At 33.6% G+C, this 20,822-nt stretch overlaps 1 protein-coding gene across 1 annotated transcript in view; it reads right to left on the reverse strand.

Annotated features, from left to right (window-relative positions):
* LOC107709147 (ephrin type-A receptor 5-like) overlaps nucleotides 1-20,822 on the reverse strand; it is a 129,042-nt gene that overhangs the window by 95,235 nt on the left and 12,985 nt on the right. The window contains exon 3 of the mRNA XM_016513559.1: nucleotides 3,250-3,314. Within this exon, the coding sequence (XP_016369045.1) occupies nucleotides 3,250-3,314 (65 nt within the window). The remainder of the gene's footprint in view (nucleotides 1-3,249; nucleotides 3,315-20,822) is intronic.

Genomic DNA, 20,822 nt, shown 5'->3' on the forward strand with positions numbered 1-20,822 from the left:
TTAAAAAAAAAAAAAAAGAATTATGTAACTCTTTCATTTCACGTGGGAACTCTCTCTCTAACTGCAGTTTGCATGGTGATGTACACAATACTTTCAGTAGACATGCACCGCATCACTTTTCTTGACAAATAAATGTTACATTTCTTTCTTTCTTTCTTTCTTTCTTTCTTTCTTTATTTTTGTATTTGTGCTATGGTAGAAAATGGTAATGATTCAGTACAATGGTACATATCAAGGTATTACCATCTGATATTGTCACCTTACAGTATTTTTTGTTAAAGGTAATTTTTAAAAATAATATGGATCTACAAACTGCTAAATAGTTTAACATAAACGTAACATAAAATGGAAGAATATTTTGTCGCACCACACAACATTTTACAACCTCAACCTTGTCTAGAAAAAATCTGATCGTGATTTAACCAGAAAAATGTAAAATAAATTAACAAAAACAATTTTTAAAATTTGGGCTCCTAAACATTAGATCACTCTCACCCAAAGCAGTTATTGTAAATGAAATGATCACAGATAATAGTTTTGATGTACTCTAAAAAAAAAAAAAACTTTTACTGAACTGATTTCAAGTGAATAATGACTGTTTATTATTGTCTTTTTACAGCAGTGTTGAATTGTGTTTGCATCATTGAATCACTACTTTCATGTGTATCACTGTGAAGCTGCTTTGAAACAATCTATATTTTTAATATCTTTCAAATAAGCGGATAGGACAAAAAAAATCAGCAATACATTAATATAAAATACTACTATTTATGTTATGATTAACCTTATTTATAATATTAAAATTATGATTAATATTAGTATGTAATTTGTATCTGATATTGTTGCCTGGTAATTTAGTCTGTCAAAGCTAACATGTTTAACATGCATTTTGTATCTTCATTTCTATGGAAAATGTATTGGATAAGGTTGATTTAATGGACTTGAATGAATGAATGAATCAATCAATCAATCAATGAACAAACGAACGAACGAACGAACGAACGAATGAATGAATGAATGAATTACTTCTTTACATCATGACTTGAAAAATCTATGAAAAATCAACATATTAACAGCTCAACCGATTCACTCAGCCCTTTGATCAAACCTCGACACATCTTGCATAATAGCAATACTAGTTAACATTCCATGCTTGCTGACATAATCTCAGACGGCACATGTCACCCTTGAGTAATTTGAACATCTAATAATAGAGAAAAAATCATTTAATCTAAATAGCCATTGAGGAGGATGTGAAAAGCACTCTGCCGTATCTGACAGTGATTTATCGCTCTCCAGATTCCACATCATATTCAGGATATCACACAAGGATGTTTGTATTTCCATCTGAGAGGAGGAATAATCATCTCCTTTAACAGGTGTTATCCAGCGTGCCTGGAGACTTTAGCATCTATTGTCGGCTCGTATTGTTGCATTGGAGGGCAGGTGCAAGTAAGCACAATGCAAGCGCTCTTTTTTACCATCACAACAGGAAACTGAATTAAGCTATAACTGCACACTGTCAACACTGGATGCAGGCCACGCTAGATAATAATAAAGGCCTCTAAACAGCAGCTGGGATGAGCAAGCTGACATTGAGAATGGAGAAATCACAATGTTTGCACAGTCCTAAAGCAAACACACTTTTCTAATCCAAATCTCAAAATCCAAAACTAGAAGTGAGAGCTGGGTCAGTGCTAAAGGTGTGCAATAGTTACCATCTGCAATAATATCATAATGGTTGTGTTGATATGGGAGCTGACATTATCGAGTATATTTCTCACTCACTTTGATAAAAGAAAAACAGACAAAAACATGTCTTGAGAATCCAAAATCATTGACTGCGTGAAGAAGCCTTGAGGATGCAGTTAAAATGCCTCGATAATTCAAGTTATGAAAGCAAAAAATATCCTTGTAAATGTTTGCATTTTTGTATTTATGTAGTTAAGTAATATCAAACAAGAAACAGTTCCGTTTTCCTAAATATTAGCATGTGGGTGTGATCGCAAATGTCATATTATTTTTATGCAACAGTTCATCAAACACAAAGTTAATGTTGAGTAAGTTACATTTTAGACACAATGTTGTCTGTTTTTTTTTTTTTTCTGTTTTGCTGATGAAAATAGTTCCTAACAAACCCAGAGCAGAACATTTGCATGTCTCAGAGCAACACATAGTGCTATTTCGATTGTGAATAAATCTGTTTTTGAACGAATTGCTTGTATGAATGATCCAATGAATCACTCATTAAGACAGGGACTTGGCGCCACCTACTGGCGTATTTATTTATTTGTCCATGACAGGCCTAAACCTATGGAAGCCCGTTTCCGACACAGAATAAAAAGACAAATAAATAAATAAAAAAGGTATTTGCGACTTTTTATGTAACAATTCAAATATTTTCCTCGCAATTCTGACTTGTTTTGCAATTACGACAAAACAAAAATCTCAATTGTGAGATTTAAACTTGCAGTTCTGAGAAATAAAGTCACAATTCTGAAAAATATAGTCAGATTTGATATCTTGCAACTGTGACTTTTTCTCAGAATTGCGACTTTATAACTCACAATTGTGTGTTATAAAGTTAGAAATGTGAGATATAAACTCGAAATTGTAAGAAAACAGACTTTTTTCCCCCATAGAATTTCCCCCTATATATCTCGCAATTTTGACTCCACGTCTTGCAGTTTTGACTTTATTTCCTGCATTTCTGAATAGCTAGCAATTGCGAGTTCATATCTCACAATTCTGAGAAAAGTCAGACAGTAAGTTTTTTTTTTTTTTTTTCAGTGGTGAAAATGGGCTTCCATAGAGACCAGCCACAAAAACAAACTCAGCACAATATTGTTTCATTATTGAAAAAAGGCATTCTCAATGGAAATAGGGATTGCAAAAACAGATATGTATATAAAGTTGGCCAATTGTCGTTAAAATTCAACACATTGTTCAGCGGGTTTACCAATCGGCTGGCTCAACAGAAATGAATCCCACTCTAAGTGTCACAAAGAAATGAAAACAGCAGGTTTAGTGTGTCTTTGTGCCTCTTTTAGAACAAAAAAGGGCTTTCCCTTCTTCTCTCTTTGTCTCTGACCTCTCATAGTCCCTCTCTCTCTCTGTGCTGCGCTCTCCATGTTCTATTATTTTTCACTTGAAACTGTCTTTTCTGCCGTTGAGGGAATCGGGAGACCTTGAGATGTTCTCCTAAGCCGGCTCAAAGTGCTGAGAGACAGGAAGATGTGTGGAACTCACCCCATTCTTCGGGTACGCGACCCACCCCAGGTCACCAATTACAGAGCGAGAGTCCAGCAAGTTCACTGCGGGAGAACGAGAAATGGGGACAAATCAATGAACTGGAGTTGTAAAAGCAATATAGAAAGAACATTTATATGCAGATTAGATATTCTTTATTACAACATCGTCTTGCTCAGATCTTGTTCGTTTTTATAGATTTCGGTAGCACTTTATTTTACAGTGCTGTCGTTACATGCACCTACTGTAGTAATACATAATTACTACAACTATCCCTAAACCAAACTCTAACTATATAGTAAGTACATGTTGTTAACTAATATAACATAGTAGTTACAATGTAATTACATTGTAACAATGACAACTTAAAATAAAGTGCAAACTGGATTTCTGTACATACACTGTACACACATTCTTCATTTTTAAATTTTCTTACATTCTAATTATTATCACATGAATTGTATTTTATCACAGTGTAAACTATAGTTCAGGGTGACTGCATTAGATTTTCTTAGATGTACAGTATGTACACATAATCATATAGTTTTTTAATCCATTTTTATTTTCATCCCTTAATAACAATATAGTTTCAGTCTATTTGTTTTCATAGACATTAATAAGTAAAGCACATATGAATATAATGTAAGTAGATTTTTAATTTAAAATGTTATTAAACATATTGAATCTGTTTCATTCAAAGTAAAATAAAATGACTATATTAATTACATGAATGCACTAATCTATGACCCTTAAAGAAAAGATGCATGTCTGTAAAATGTTTTAGATGATGCCAATTACGTTATATTGTAACAGGTCCAAATTTAACAAGGACTTGGGTCAAAAATGCAATTATAAATTAAATTAAATTAAATTAAATTAAATAAAAAAATAAAATAAAATAAAATAAAATAAAATAAAATAAAATAAAATAAAATAAAATATTATGTCTTATGATTTAGGGGGAAAAATTGCCCTTGAAAATCAATCCCAGACAGAAGTATATGTATCCAGAAATAGTATGTATCCAGACACTTCACATCTGAATGCATGCAAAAACAAATGAGATCACATGGGCTTGTTGCAATATTGAACTAAATGTTTCAGAACATTGTGGACAATCATTTGAAAATACCCTATAGAAAATATAAAAGAACATGGAATAATATCTGTTGTATAATCTTTGCCCTTGGTTAAATTGAGTGCACATTCTATGTGAGATGTCTATTAAACAAGCCAGTCTTTCTAGATGATTGTGCCAGTATTTGATGCCCAGAGTAGGTCACAGGTTGTTTTTTATCTGCAGGAACCTTTTACGAATGAGTACCGCCATAGCTAATTAGATGACCTTTACATTCAAAGTCCAATCAGGGCTGCATTTTAATTTGACCTTGTGTTGATCAAAGGTTGTGTGGCGAGACTGTTTAGCATGTGTGAGATGACTCACAATAGCAATATCATTTTGGGAATCAAAACAACAAGCTAATGTCTAAGACACCAACACAAATGTCACAATGGTGCTAAAAAAGAAGGTGTAAAGGGTAAAGGGAATGATAGCTATTCTGGAATTCAAAGTACATATTTAGGATCATTTTTGCACTTCATGCCCTAATAAATAAGACCAACAGCTGAATGCGAATAATGGTTATTGATCTTAAATATGATGTAACCTCAAATTTGATAATGATTTGTGAGAACACTAAAATGCATTTACATTTAATCCACGTGTGTCCTATTTAAATGTCTCTAAATGAGATCTAAAAGTGTTTCTTTTGAATGACAGACATTGATGTGCATTGTCCTACTTAAACTGAAAAAAATATCCTGGGGAGAATGGCATAAATCTAATTAGCAGGATGAAATACAGTTCTGAACTAGATAAAAGAGAGGTTATGTCCATCCTTAGGCAGATACAAATGTCGAAAGAGGTGCAATATGAGGAAATCTAACTTCAGGAGGGGAAAAATACATTATAAACCGAAAAAAAAAGAAAAACACTGAAGAAATAGTGTATGGAAGATTAGTATGTTGCAGAATATTTAACGTACATATTCTGATTTGTTGCCTTTCTGCTTTGGAATACTCAAGGTTAAACAGTCCAATCGTACTGTAACTGCAAATATTGTCAATGTTCATTTGAAAGTGCATTACAGATTACAGTTCACGGCAGGTCTCCGAATCGACAGGTTTGTTGAAATTCTAGCAGACTTGCCACTATTGTAAGTTTGGAGTGGCCGTTGTCTTGCGCGTCTGCTGGGCCATTGTGCCAGTCTGTGTAGGCACCCGGGCACCCTCCCCCATCCTGCTCTCATTTTTATTGTGCCATCATCAGCGTACAATCAATCAACTCATCCCCACACTTGTCATTGCACTATCCATATGCTGACTTCTGCTCATTAGAATATTTACATATTCTATAGTCTGCGCACTTCAGCTCGAGTGATAAATTGCAACACATCAATTTTACTCGCAGATAATTTGTTGACATTTCCCATGGTATCACCGGGTGAAATCTTTTCTCTTTTTTTTTGATGTACGCTAGTTAAAACGTCCAGTAACTTGAAAGGGTTTCACAGGAATACAGTGTTGTGTCCTGGGAAATAAAGCTGTAAAATATGGAATATGATTTGTAGTCGGTGCCTGCTGTTCGCTGACCACTACAAAGCAAATTTAGGGAACTTTGATGAAGCCGTGTCTGTGTTTCCTTTGTCTTTACGCCTCTAATGCAAATGCAGCATCCCACGTGCACACATCAGCTCTCACAAAAAAAAAAAAAAGACATATTTTTACCAAAAGTGCCATTGTGGTCCAATGCAACACATATTTTTGTTAGTGAATTTAACCTTTGAAAATGAAAGATTCATTTAAAACCTTCATGAAGTTCCTCATATATCTTTGTTTGTGTGCGCTGAGAAATCAATCGTATTATGTAGGCATTCAATTTCATCTATCGTTTAATATCTGTGTCTTGAAAGATTATGCTACAACAGGTCTTTAATAGACCATTGAATTGGCTTTTGTAAAGAACACTATCTATCTATCTATATATCTATCTATCAATCTATCATAATATATCATAACACTATCTATCTATCTATCTATCTATCATAATATAATAATATATCAACATAAAATAACTCAATAAAATGTAAACAGCTGAAATAAAATTTGAAAAAGTTTGTGACAATGATATTGCATTAGTTGTACATCTATTCTGTGTGCCGTTACATTAAATGTTTACAAAAACATTCAGGGTTAAAATGTTTTCATTGACAAGTAATGTCTGATAATTTGGCTGATGTATTTTGCACTATGTGACATATATTAAACTATAACTATTCCTTAAAACAACAAGCTTTTGCAACATAAAAATGTAAAGGTTTCCAAAAGCAGGTCTATATTCACAGAGCAAATGTGATTTAAGCTCACGTGGACTTTTTTTTTTTTCGTAGCTCTATTTTTCCACTGCATTCTTAAAATCCAAATTTAAGCCGAAGCAGCACTTCCACCCACAAGATAAATGTGGCTCGATGACTGCAGCTCAATCTCTTTCATCTGCATGATTATACATATCCCCGTGCCGTGCCCTCCCGACACATCCCACGCTCCTCAGCACTTGTCCTCATTCACCAGACACTCAGAGAAATTCAGCAGCTGACATCAGACCCAGCTCCTCCTGAGTTCAAAACGACAAGACGAGGAAGAACAGCGAGGGCTTTCTCTTCAGATGTCAACAAAATCAAGCAAAGAAAGAGTTGGCATCCATAACAACACCATTGTCTCGGTTGCATGTGACATCACAAAATCATGGCCAGGATCTGATACTAAATGTCTAGAAAATGAGCAGAGCACAATACAAATAAGGCCCAAACCTCTGAAAAGTCTTTAAATCTGATTAAATGTATTAAAGACAATCTGTCTAATTTAAGGTGTTCACACTGGATTTCCGAGCACACCTATGCATCGCTGATTCATTGATAGGCGGTTGCTGCTGTATAAGCTGACAAAAGTCACTTCAGAGTATTAAACCCTTCCTTCAATGTAAGTTTAATTGCATCTGTTGTGGTGCTGGAATGGATCCGCCAAGACTTGAAAATATCCAATAATATCAGCGAGGCTTGTCTTAACAAGCAACAAAAATGACGAAAAACAAGCTGGAAATAGATGGGTTATGTGTTTGGTTAAAATGCACAAAGCTTTTTTTGGAGTACTGCATGCGCAGATTTCATGCAGGTCTAGTTAAACGACCTAATTTAAAATGAACAGGCTGCCACTTCTAAATGAAAGAGTGAACTGGACTTGTCAAGGACTAGAGTGAAGCAGCAGGGTCTTTGCCGCTGCACTCAGAGGGGTGGCTCGGTTTGGGCAGACACAGCTGAGCTGTCGCTACTGATAATCGTGTCCTGGCATTAAAGAGAGCGAGGACTTGGATAAAAGTACAGGAAGAGGAACAATTTGAGAGTCAGCGCACAGTCTGAGAGCAGCACACTGGTGCATTGTGGGATGCAGAGGGTGACTCAGAAGCCAGTGGGTAGTCATGACTGACAAAATACAAACTATAATATGGTTCGACTTAAGAGAACATTTCACAGAACCGTGTAACACACTAAAAACGTTTTGTGAGGAAATTCTTGTTACAGCTCTCTGAGTGGTCAATCACTGCATTATGCAGTCAAGTATTTTTGTATTTTTGTCCAGTCAATATATGTCTACGTGACTATAATGTGTCAGATAAGGTAGAAAAAGCTTGTTTTCATGCACTTTTTTTCCATACATTTTATGACATTTAGTTGCACAATCCAGGTTCAGTGGCTATCAAGGTAAGTTTGAAATTAGTTTGAGCAAAGTTTTTGGTTTTAACAAGATGGATTTGTGTTTAGCAGTGATTATTACAATGGTAACTTACTATTCTGGATAAGAGACACGATGAATCAGCTGTGAGCAAAGTGACACATATCTGATGTAATAAAGCCACTCCAAATTAAAGCAGTTCACAAAAGCATTTCAGAGATGAAATTCTCCAATTTTGCTGCTAATAATTAATTGTATTTATTGGTTACATTTTATTTCAATAGTTAGATATTCTACTGACTATAAGTAACTTTGCACCTACATTACATGTCAGCTAACTCTCATTAGAGTATTAGTAGACTGTTAGGTTAGGATTACTGTTAATAAGTTGACAGACACATACTTGAAAAGTTACGTATAGTCAATAGAATGTGAAAAAAATAAAGTGTTACCTATCTATTTGATACAATATATTATCCTTATGCCCGGTTTCACAGGCTAAGCTTAAACCTAGTCCCAGACTAAAATGCATGTTTGAGATGTCTTAACTGAAAGCAACTTGTACTGACATATCGTAAAATATGAATATGAAGTATGAAAATGTTGACCAATCATTTGAAATTTCTAAGCTTTTACATGTTTTCTTTTATACTCTTTGTGAACATAAAAATATATATATATTATATATTAAGTTTATATATATTCAATAAACTTGTATTAATATAGTCGGATATTTTCTATCAGCTGCTTTATCAAACTTTTGTGACAGCAGTTATTTTTTTCCTTTCTTGTAAATTAATTTAAATTCATGCTATTTTCAAAAATGATCTCTAAGTCTTCAGCGGAGAAGTAAATCATGTTGACTCTCTCCAGGTTTATTATTTATTATGTATTATTTTTATATTTTCTGGTTTCATTTTAGTTCTATTTAAGGGTTAAGTAATTTTGTCATGTTTTGTCATTTTTATTAGTGCATTTAAAATATGTCTAACATATTTATACATTTTATTTCAGCTTTAGGCTTAGTTATTTTAGTACTTGAAGTTAAACTAAGTGAAAGTGAAATAAAATAGTTAAGCATACGTTTATTATTATTATTATTATTATTATTAATATGTTTTCTTTAGTTTATTTTTAATTTAAGTAACAAAAAGTTTTTTTTTTATGGTTTTAGTTTTAGTTTAAATTAACTATATCTCAGACGAGAAGCGAATCAAACTGATGCTCTCCATAGTTCACTGCATGCGCTTCACAGTCATTAATAAACTCTGGATCAAATCCTGAATTGGCAGATAATGGGTATAGCGAGCGTTGTGAACCTGCTGAACCTGATCGAAACCCGTTTTGATATATATTTTGTTTTGTCAACTCTAAACCTACTCTTAAACTCTGAATTTGCTCAACTGTGAGTAACAGGCCATAATATTTTGATTATTATATGTACTCCCCACTTTTGTAAACTTGGCAAGTGGCGCTGAAGTTCCTAATTGTGCATTTCACTTCCATTGTGTCTCTATTGTCCAGACATGAAGCTCATGGAGTCACTGGTCACTGGCCACTGCCAGAGTTTTTCTCCCTTCTATTCAAAGAGCTTGACAGTGTGACAGTGAAGAATAGCAGTGATTGATCACCTCATTGTTACACATGATTTCATTAACAATGAAAACAAAAGCAGTTTGGAAGCTTTCAAAAACCTCCCATTTCCAAAGGTGATTTAGTCTTTAAATAAAACTGAGAGGATTACTTTATGAAATTACTCTGAAACAAGATTGTTGGTTGTCCATGTAAAAGTCGCTGCCATCGTGCTGTTTGTGGTTTCCAGGGCGTTGCTATAGAGTTCTGAGTGATTATAGAATGCTGCTATGCAGTTTCAAGCATTGCTGAGGGATTACTTACTGGACTGAAGGGCCTGTTCACACCATAAATGCTAACTTTATAATTGTAACTACAGTATATTAGCCTTCTTGGTGTAAACAGACCTTAAAAATAAACTATGGAAGTATTTCCGTTCATTACCACCATGGAATTTAAAGGGGTCACATGATGCGATTTCAAGTTTTCCTTTCTCTTTACAAGGCATCACAGTATGGTAGGGGCTTAACATTTCCGTCACATGCTTGAGGTATTCGGCCAATCACAATGCACTGGATAGCTGGCCAATCAGAGCACACCTCGCTTTTCAGAACGATGAGCTTTGTAAAAATCGACGCGTTTCAGAAAGGCGGGGCATAGAGGAGAAACAATAATGTACAGTATGTGGAAAATAATGTGTTTTTTTAACCTTAAACCGCATAAACACATTTCATTACACCAAATACACAACATAATGTTCTTTATAGCAACATCATATGACCCCTTTAAAAAAAAAAAAAAGTAATTGCGTAATTGTATCAGAAAAAGTTCTCACAATTTTGAGTTTAATCTTACATTTCTAAGTTTAAACATTACAATTCTGAGTTTATATCTCACAATTTCGAGTTAAAATCTCACAATTCCAAGTTTACATCTCACAATTCCAAATTTGTCTCACAATTTTGAGTTTAATCTCACATTTCCAAGTTTAAATCTCACAATTCTAAATTTATATTTCAAAAATCCAAGTTTACATTTCAAAATGCCAAGTTTACGTCTTAAAATTTCGAGTTTAGATCTCACAATTATGAGTTTAAATCTCACAATTTTAAGTTTGAATCCCACAATTCCAAGTTTATGTCTCACAATTCCAAGTTTACATTTCATAGTTTACAGTACATTTCATAATTCCAAATTTTTTGCATTTAATCTCATAATTTCAAGTTTACATAACATAGTTCCAAATTCATATCTCACAATTTTGAGTTCAGTCTAACATTTCCAAGTTTTAATCTCACAATTCTGAGTTTAAATCTCACATTTTCAAATTAAAATCTCACAATTCCAAGTTTACGTCTCACAATTCCAAGTTTATTTCTCAAAATTCTGAGTTCACATCTCAGAATTCCAAGTTTATATCTTACAATTTTGAGTTTATATCTCACAATTCTCACTTTTGAATAAACATTTCCCCCTTTTAAATACTTGCAATATTTTTTTAGTACATTTAGTTTCCCATATTTTTTTTGTTCCTGCTCCCTACAATGAGCTCAAGGGAGTTTCTCCTTAGAGAAAACATGCCTGAGTAATAGTGATGCTTGCTTTATCGCTAATAAACCTTATAACAAACATCTGCTGAGAATTTCCTTAAAAAATAAAATATTTAGTGCTCTAAATTGAGATGACTACAGCCAATGACCGAGTCTTTACATGCATCTCAATATAAACTGAAAGAGATATTGAGAGTAATCCATAGCAGCATGTTTTTAAGCCGGTCCTTGAGCATGTTGGAGGCTCCTGAGGTAACACTGTGAAACTCAAGCATATGGTGAGTGTGTGAGCTGCATACGAGCTGCTACAGAGGAGAAACAGACCAGACGTCTGCTACACCGCATCTCTGTATGACACCACTGCCAGCTGCAATTCACTCGCAACCAAAGACGTTATTTCCATCTCAAATGCTAATTCTGAATGCATACATTTTATTATTTAATTGCAGAACTTGATTCTTCATTACAAGTTAAGACCGGGTGCTCTGCTATCAAATGCAATTTGCAAAATCCCACTTGCTGTCGGGATTGTGGGTGAAAGGCTTAACCCCCTATGGTGAGGTTCGACTGAGATCTTCCTATGACGTTAAAACACCAATGCTATCAAACTAGTCAAACCACATGACTTCATGACTGCATATTTGTGCTGTTAGATGTCTTCTATTCAGTGCACGGTGCAGCAAAAAAAAAAAAAGGTCTATTGTCAATAGCATGATCTAGGAAGCAAACCAAGCAGCTTTCTGTTGGTCAACATCAAACCCCTTGCAAAATATTCATGAGAAGTCTTTTGTCCTCACATAACATTTTCAGTTGCATGAACTACTAACGAATCGACTGGATTGTGCCTGCAATTTTGCCTCCAAACAACAATTTAAATTTGTTTAGTAAATTTGGTCCTACCATGGACATGAATCTCAGCAGCGAATACCCCACTTTCATGAAGTACTGAAAATGATGTAATGAAGACAAAGAAAGAAACACAATGAATTAAACATTTTGAAGTAGAAGGACTGGTTCTTGTAAAACATATTACAATAATCTTTGTTTTATTTACAAATAGTATATCTATTTTGCAATAAACTTTAAATACATGCATTGGTGGCATTTTATTTATTTATTTATTATTATTTTTTAATAAAAAATTTAACATTTTTAAAATAATTTTTCATAATGCTTACAATCACTAGTCAGCAGTAGTTTTATATTATACTACTATTCTTGATTTAAGTAGACTGTTTTTAATACTTAATCAGAAGAGTACACTTAAAATAAATAAATACATAAAAAATGGCGCAGTAACCCTGTTTCACTCAGAAATTTATAGTAAATTTCACAATTAATTAGAAAGAAAAGGCAACAATTCCAATTCCTGTCCTGGTCCCAGCATGTCATATCATTAGTAAAATCTGCCCGTCAGCGACTCTATTTTCTACGGAGGCTCAAGAAGTTTCCTCCCCTCCAAAATCCTCACAAACTTCTACAGATGCACCATTGAAAGCATCCTGACAGGGTGCTTGGTTGTCTGGTATGGAAGCTCCTCCATCAGTGATCGCAAGGCTCTCCAAAGAGTTGTGAGAGCAGCTGAAATCATTATAGGCACCAAACTACCCACCTTACAGGACATCTTTTGCACGCAATGTCTGAGGAAGGCTCGCAAAATCATTGCTGGCCCCAGTCACCCAGCACACAACCTGTTTATCAAACTGGTGGTACAGGAGTATTCAATCCAGAACCAGCAGATTGAAGAACAGCTTCTAGGCCATCAGAACTCTAAACACTCTATAATGCTCAGTGCACTCCTTAAAAATATGTATACAAACACATATACCTCATGATGACTATTTTCCTTTACAAAGACTACGTTTACATGGACATCAGTAATCTAATTATTTACCTTATCCTGAATAAAACAATATTATGATTAAGGTGTTTACATGAGTTGCTTTTAGAATAGTCCTTTCCTTTCATATGCAAACAGATGACAGCGTTGTTGAAGCCATGCTCTTTTGTTTGCCGTCAAACGGTTGAGCACTGCCGTGTGTGTACCCTGTCGAAAAATGCGGCGAAAAGTCCTACACGGCGATAATAGTGTGATTAAGGTGTCTACATGTCTATACTGCACTTCGATAATGCTACTAAAATAGGAATACTCCACATGTTTTAATCCGATTTCTGTTTACTTCGATTATGACTTTAGCCGGATTAAGGTAATCAAAAATCTCTGTTTACATGGTAGATTCTTAATCAGAGTATTTGTCTTAATCGTGTTAAAATTGGAATATCGTTGTCCATGTAAACATACTCAATGAGCATATGCACTTTAAAAACGTACTGCACACATTACAGGACAAATTTTTTATTTGTTTTATGTTGCACTTATATTGTATTGCACTAATGTAGAATGCCTGAGCCTCAACCTAAGCATTTCAATGTGCAAATTGTCACTGACATTGTATATATGATAAATAAACTTTTTATTTTGTAAGACACTGAATTAAATACTAAAATAGTATCTTGAAGTCCAATAATCTTTGTTTTATTTGCAAAGTCTCTTCTATTGCCATATTTTCACACGAAATATTAAGTTACAGATAACACTCTCATGGCAATTTGTAACTACACTGAACAAAATTATAAAAGCAACACTTTTGTTTTTGCCCCCATTTTTCTTGTGAAATGGTGGTGAATAAGTACATTGGAATTTGAAGGATCTCATTTGTACGTTTTTGTACAATATGTTCATCCCCTACTAAAAGTTAGGTTTAGATGTGGACCTTCATGCTTACTTTTATTCTCAAAATCAAATGTTTTATAGATGTTTTAATGTTGTTATAGATGTTGTTGGAGTTATAAAGGTATTGTAGTAATGCAAACTAAACAAATAATGAGCAGTTACTTATATTACTAGATTTTGTTTAGTTATTCATATCAAAGGTTACGTTTTTGGTGCAAAGTCTTCAGAATTTTCAATCTTCTCAAGTGTTGTCACTGAAAATCATTGATTTCATTTTGCTAGTGTGAATATGCGTAACATTTACTGTGGCTAAGTGAAATTTTGCAGGTAAAATCCAGTCATTTGAGTAGTATTCTGCTCGTTTAAGGGGAAACATATTCCCCATGCAGATTTCGCAACAGGTTTAATGGTGACGTGACTCATTCACGTGATTTTGCCATCCTGCTTGGTTTGACAGTGACTTCTGTGTGAGCAGTTCTTTATACATTGCTACACTATTGACAATAGACAATGCACTTTTTACCTGCAAAAAATAATTTAAATATAGCTAACATGACCTCACCTTAACATTGCCAGTAATAAGCTGTTTTTTTTTTTACTAACAAGTACTGTAGTGTAACTGAAAATCGTAAACAAGCAAATAAATAAATAACTAAAATGAAATAGCTTTAATGTATTTTAACATCTTTATAAGTACTGTAGCTTGGAACGTGAAAATCCCCAAAACTGCCAGGCACACATTCGATATCAGGGTCATTCAGAGCTTCATTATTCTGAAAGAATGCCACAAAGACATTTTGTCTTTAATTAAAACCATCATAAACAACATGTGCAGGGTGGAAATGAATAATAGATGTAGACAGCACTCAGTGTCTTACCTTTGAACCAGTGGCTGTGAACAATCATATATGACACACATATGCATTTTGTTGCAAAGACACTATGAAATTCTGTGTGCAGTGTGCAAGAATTGTTGCATCATTATACATATTAGATTTTCAAAATGTAGCTATAAAGTTCATTCATCACGGATGTGAGCAGATATTTGCATATTATCCCAATCTATCAACTGATAATTACTCAGAGACGCGTCTGGGGTTGCTGGTAAATGCTGAGGAGGGTTGGTTTGGGCTATGAACTGCCAGACCCATCTGTCTGAACCACAAATCTTCTTAGTCCAAAGGGAGGGGGAGGAGACCTTAAAAAGGCAAGCTCGTCTGTTAGTGTGTGCGAGTACTGTACGTCTCAAACAGATACATCCCTGTCCCCATAGTACACCGCAAAGCTTCTGACACTTTGTCAGTGGCCCTAGGTTCTGGGCTGCTAATACAAACCACCAACATTTGAACCCTGGTTACAGTGGCTGGTCTGTGTTTTAACCTGAGGTTGAAAGCGTGTGTGGCTGTTGAGGTTGCACATGCGTATGACTCTTCTAATCACACGCCACACAACACTGACTGGACCTCAGGGATTTGGGAAAATGAGGAGACTTAGCTGATGAGTGCATTCATCACTTGTTTTGCATAATGGTTTAGCCTGTCAAAATACTTACAATGTCATTAGTGGCATATGGATTATGAAGCACCACTGGCTTTACACCTGGTTGGGACAATAAACAGGGAACTTATTGATGTTATAACTGTTTATAACTGTTTATAACTATGTAATAAATGTATTATTAATATGGTATAATGATTATATTGTTTTTATATTAATATACTCTTTTATTAAATCCAAGACACATAAAAGTGTACTTTTAAAATTGCTTCAATAATACAGTAAAAAGCATATTTTGTGTAGATTCTGTTAGTTTTAATTAATAATCACCTTCTTTTTAATTAGTATGCCCATGTTCGAAATGGTTGTGTGCACTTTTGCTTACTGCATACTGTACTCTAGGTTAAATTGTGCATTAAAGTAGCTGAAACAGTACACACTCTGCAACATTTCAAACGTTAGTATGTTACATTTTCTTAGCATGACATATGACATCACCACATTGCGTGTTTGATTCAACAATTTAAAAATATAGAAAATATATTGTAATTATTTATAAGTAATATTTATTTATAAAATATAATTAAAAATTTAAAATAAAACTATTTAAAAAAAATGTTTATTATTGGTGCTGTCAAACGATTAATCGTGATTAATCACATCCAAAATAAAAGATTATATTGTATATATATATATATATATATACCATATTTTTCTTAAATACAGACATGCGTGTGTTTGTATTTATATATACATAATAAATATACACAGTATACACACATATATTATGTAAACAAAAATGTTTATTACGGATGCGATTAATCGTTTGACAGCACTATTTTTTAAATAAATTTGTTTATTAGTAGTAGTAGTAGTAAGTATGGATAATAATATTTAAAGAATAAGAATAAGACTAATAACAACACTCTACAAATAAGGTCTCATTAGTTAATGTTGGTTGATGCATTAATGAATATTACCTAAAAATGAGAAATGCATAATATAGCTGTTACAGTATTTGTTAATGTTAGTTACTAAAATACAAATGTTCACTGTTAGTTATTCTAGCTCAGGTCCATTAAATAATATTCAAAGATACAACATTTGATGTTAATAATGTTGTAGCAAATTTTGGAATTATCATGAACCAAGATTAAATTATTTCGTAATTTTCATTGTTTATTCATGTTAACTAATGCAGTTAACTAATACTATCAAATGGAACCTTATTGTAAAGTTTTGCAATAATAATAATACAAATAAGAACAGAGTAAAATTAGTTAACAATATGTTTAGGTTTAGTTGTTATTACTATAGTAAGTGCATGTAATGTGTAACAAGGTCACTGTATAATAAAGTGTTGCCAAAAATTGCAAATTTAAAAACGCTAATAAAAATATTATTGAAAGCCAGCCAACAAATAAATCTATGAGCAAATATCCTTCAGAAATTAAATATTACATAATATTATCAAACATAATATCAATTATCTTTTACAGTATATCCAGTAAGTCATCATTTGTTTCATCATTGTATGTGATTATGCCATTTTTGTAATTCATCCTTTTTTTAAGCATCTACACATCCAAAAAAAAAAAAAAAAGCCAAACTCAGAGATTATTTCAAATGATATGCAAAATGCTGTGTGCATGCTGTGTAATTGCTATTTTGGGGACACTGGCAAAGGATCTGGCTGCACTTGGCAGGGCAAGGGCAATTAAAACTTGAAAGGGCAGAACGAAATAGAGTTAGAAAAAATGCCATGGTTTCTTCCTGCCAAAGCCTGCCACATCTACTTAACAGCTGAGCTAAAATAGCTTTGTTAGGTGTTTTTTTTTTACCCCAAAGAGACAGCTCATCAGTGCAGGCATTTATGAAACCGGGGGAAGCTGCAGACTGCTCTGTGAGGAAAAAAAGACAATGCTCCCCAGTCTATAACAATGCACAGCCTCATCTCCATAATCCCCCTCGTCCCTATCGCAGGAAGAGAGAGAGGAAGAAGTTACGCGCACGCACGCCGGCTGTGTCATCGCTGACAGCTTTATTAAAAGTGAAGGGCTGCATTGCTGTGTGTTCACCAGCTTTGCCATTTGGACTAGCAGAGAATTGTGGGAGTGTGATGCCAATTGACCCCGATGCACACACAGGACATCAAAGGCGCTTTCTCCCCATGCAACCGCCGGCTTTCACAGTGAAGTGATTAGCCTGCCGCAGACGGCCGAATCCTGTTACACACATCTAGTTCAGCTAGAGGCCTCGGAAAATTAGATCGACTTTATTGTGCACGGAATGAGTTATTTGGTGCAGGACATTAAACAATATGGATGGAAAAATTTAGATTTATTTTTTATTTTATAGGGCAGTATTTTGTAATTGTTTGTGAGCTGCGTCGAATACACATAATGGTCGTCGCTCCAAATTCATGCCACGAGTTGGGCTGGTTGGGTTTCTCAGGCAAACAACAGTATTGTGTGGATGACTTAGTTATACAGTTATACTTGGGTTATAAAGTGGGCTAGAAGAAAGTATGTTAACCCAATAAAGCATATACTGTATCATGCTTCATGCACAGATTTCTAAAGCCTCTAAATGGTCAACATGATCAAAACTAAAAAGAAAAAGACAAAATCTGTTGTACAATCTGTTTGTACTACATGCCTTCTGCCATCTGTTTGATAGTTTATCATTTCTACGCAAAAAGGCCTTTAACTCTAAAAGCGTCGTTGTATCTTCATGGTCATGGTATACGTGCTTTTTTCTGTGAATTATTTTATGGATTTTTATGACGCAAACATAATAACTTTTATATCGTTAGGAATATTTCAAGATGAACACATACTGGACTAAAGCAGCTTAGGTTTACTTCATTATCCATGCATTAATTTTCAGAAAAAAATCATGTTAAAAGGTAAATATCAAATAATTGAGGAACATTTGTCAAGACTGTATTGAATTTAATTATTTGTTTTGAAACAGCAGAGCTAACCATTTAAATATGATCTCACCGAGACATATTATTAGGAGACACAGCATAGAGTGGCAACTGATATTTATATGCATTTTATGCAAATGTATAAACATTTTATCTTACTTTTTGCCCATATAGATATCAGCATCTGCACCAAATTGCATATTTTTGAGCATTTTGAACCTCTGAATATTTTTTCCTACTTGTGCATGAGCTCAATATTATCACTATATTCTACAATAAGAGCAAAAAATGTATTAAATGTATATATTAAATAATAATAATAATAATAATAATAATAATAATAATAATAAAATTAAATCTTTTTATCATAGTTTTAGTTTAGTTTATAGTTTTCATACATTTTAATATAATTGTATCACTTTTTATACATTTTAAATCTTTTAATAGGCAACAATGTTGTAAATCAAATTTTTCCTTTTTTATGCAATGACTTTAACTAAATAATTAAGGTTTTTATATGATTTTATTTTATTTATTTATTTTTTTAAATTTTATTTATTCATGATTTTTTGTGTAAAAAGTTAAACATATACGTTTATTTATTTATTTATTCATTTATTCATTATTTCATCCATCCATCCATCCATCCATTCATTCATTCATTCATTAATTCATTTAAATGCCCTTTTGTATGAAATGTTCTAATGTAATGGTATCTGAAATCTTTTTTCTTTTCTTTTTTGCCACACCATAATTTGCACAGACCAGTCATAATGCTTCAATTGCCCTGTAATGAATGGCAATGGGATGAAGTCCAATGAGGCGTGCAAATGATAACCAGACTCTGTGCACTTCAACAGACACATATGAAAAAGGTCAGGATCTGCATTCATCAAGCATCTTAACAGGACAGCTGATTTATGATTAGACATCCATACATATTATATACACTATTAGCTAAGAAAAAAATACAAGTGATCCTGAAAGAGCTTGTCTACAGTGAGCTTGTTATATGGCTCTTTGTATCCGTCTATCATCACAGGTGTGTGATTGCATCATGCTCTAATGCGCTAATGACCATACAGACTTCTTATCTGACAAATACCACTGGAAATCTCTGACAGCTAGCTCAACTTTTGCCTTCAAATCAGCCATTACCTCATAGTGCATCATTGGGGAGGGGTGTTTTCATTCTGAAGGGCTCTCTGACCTCTAAAGTAGACATAGTGATAAATGGAGCTTTAGGAGGAAACTTTGAACTTGTCCTCAGGCAAAAAAAATATTTCAAAGAGCAAAAATTGCTTTGGTGTGCCACAGAATAAAAAAAGTAAGCAGAAATCAGCTTTATAGGCTTATCAGAACGGATAAAGTCTATTTTACCTTATACTATGTTTATGAATATACGTATATAATTGTGTAATGTAATGAGATAGACAGGCAGTTACAGTAAAAGTGGGCTCTCCACTTTGCAATGCGACCGTATCCATTTCAAGGGACTAATTTGTTTATGAAAACAATTATTTCATCACATAATATACTCCCGGTCATCAGACTGTCTGAGTGCATGTCGATATGGAGACGATTGTTATCATCTTGTAAACGTTATAAGAGTAATCTGATCATGACAAACTGATACTTCCTTTGTTTTTATGGCTTTGTTTTCTGGGAGGCGCTGCAAACACGATGTACCACACAAACAAGGTTGGGCTATTAAGATCGTGTAGACCGTACCATATTTGGGAAGATAATACAAATGATTTCACTGTAAAATGCTGTAAAACTATATAGCAGCTGTCATTAGAACTTTACTGTGAGTATAGTGACTATAAAGATAAACACTATTGTTCAAAAGGTCAGTAGGTCCTTTTAATGAACAAGTATTTTATACTTGCCAAGGCGGAATTTATTTGATTAAAGTCAAACAGTAATATTGTGAAATAGTATTACAATTTAAAATAACTGTTTTCTATTGTAAACTATTGTAAAAATGTAACAATACATTGCATGAGGCAAGAATGAATTTAAATGCACTAAAAAATACTTTAAAACCATTAAATAAACACTTAAAATAATACAATAGCTTTGAGTGAGTAACAGACCAGACCAGTCTCTTATGCTGACCAAGGCAGCATTTATATAATAAAAAAAAAATAGCAACAGCCTTTTGTGTGAATATTTATATATATTAAAATGTAAGTTATTCCTGTGATGCAAAGCTGAATTTTCAGCATCATTACTCCAGTCTTCAGGGTCACATGATCCTTCAGAAATCATTCTAATATGCTGATTTGCTGCTCATGAATCAATGTTAATAGTTTTGTGTAAAATGTGGTCCTTTTTCAGGATTCCTTGATGAATAGAAAGTTCATAAGATCAGAAATTTCAGATATGATTGTTTTATATTGTTTATAATTTGGAAGGTATAAACTTGCAATTCTGAGAAGAAAAATCAGAACTATATATATATATATATATATATATATATATATGTTGTTTTTAA

Source organism: Sinocyclocheilus rhinocerous, unplaced genomic scaffold (genome assembly GCF_001515625.1).
Source record: "Sinocyclocheilus rhinocerous isolate Xijiao unplaced genomic scaffold, SAMN03320098_v1.1 scaffold3311, whole genome shotgun sequence".
NCBI lineage: Eukaryota > Metazoa > Chordata > Actinopteri > Cypriniformes > Cyprinidae > Sinocyclocheilus > Sinocyclocheilus rhinocerous.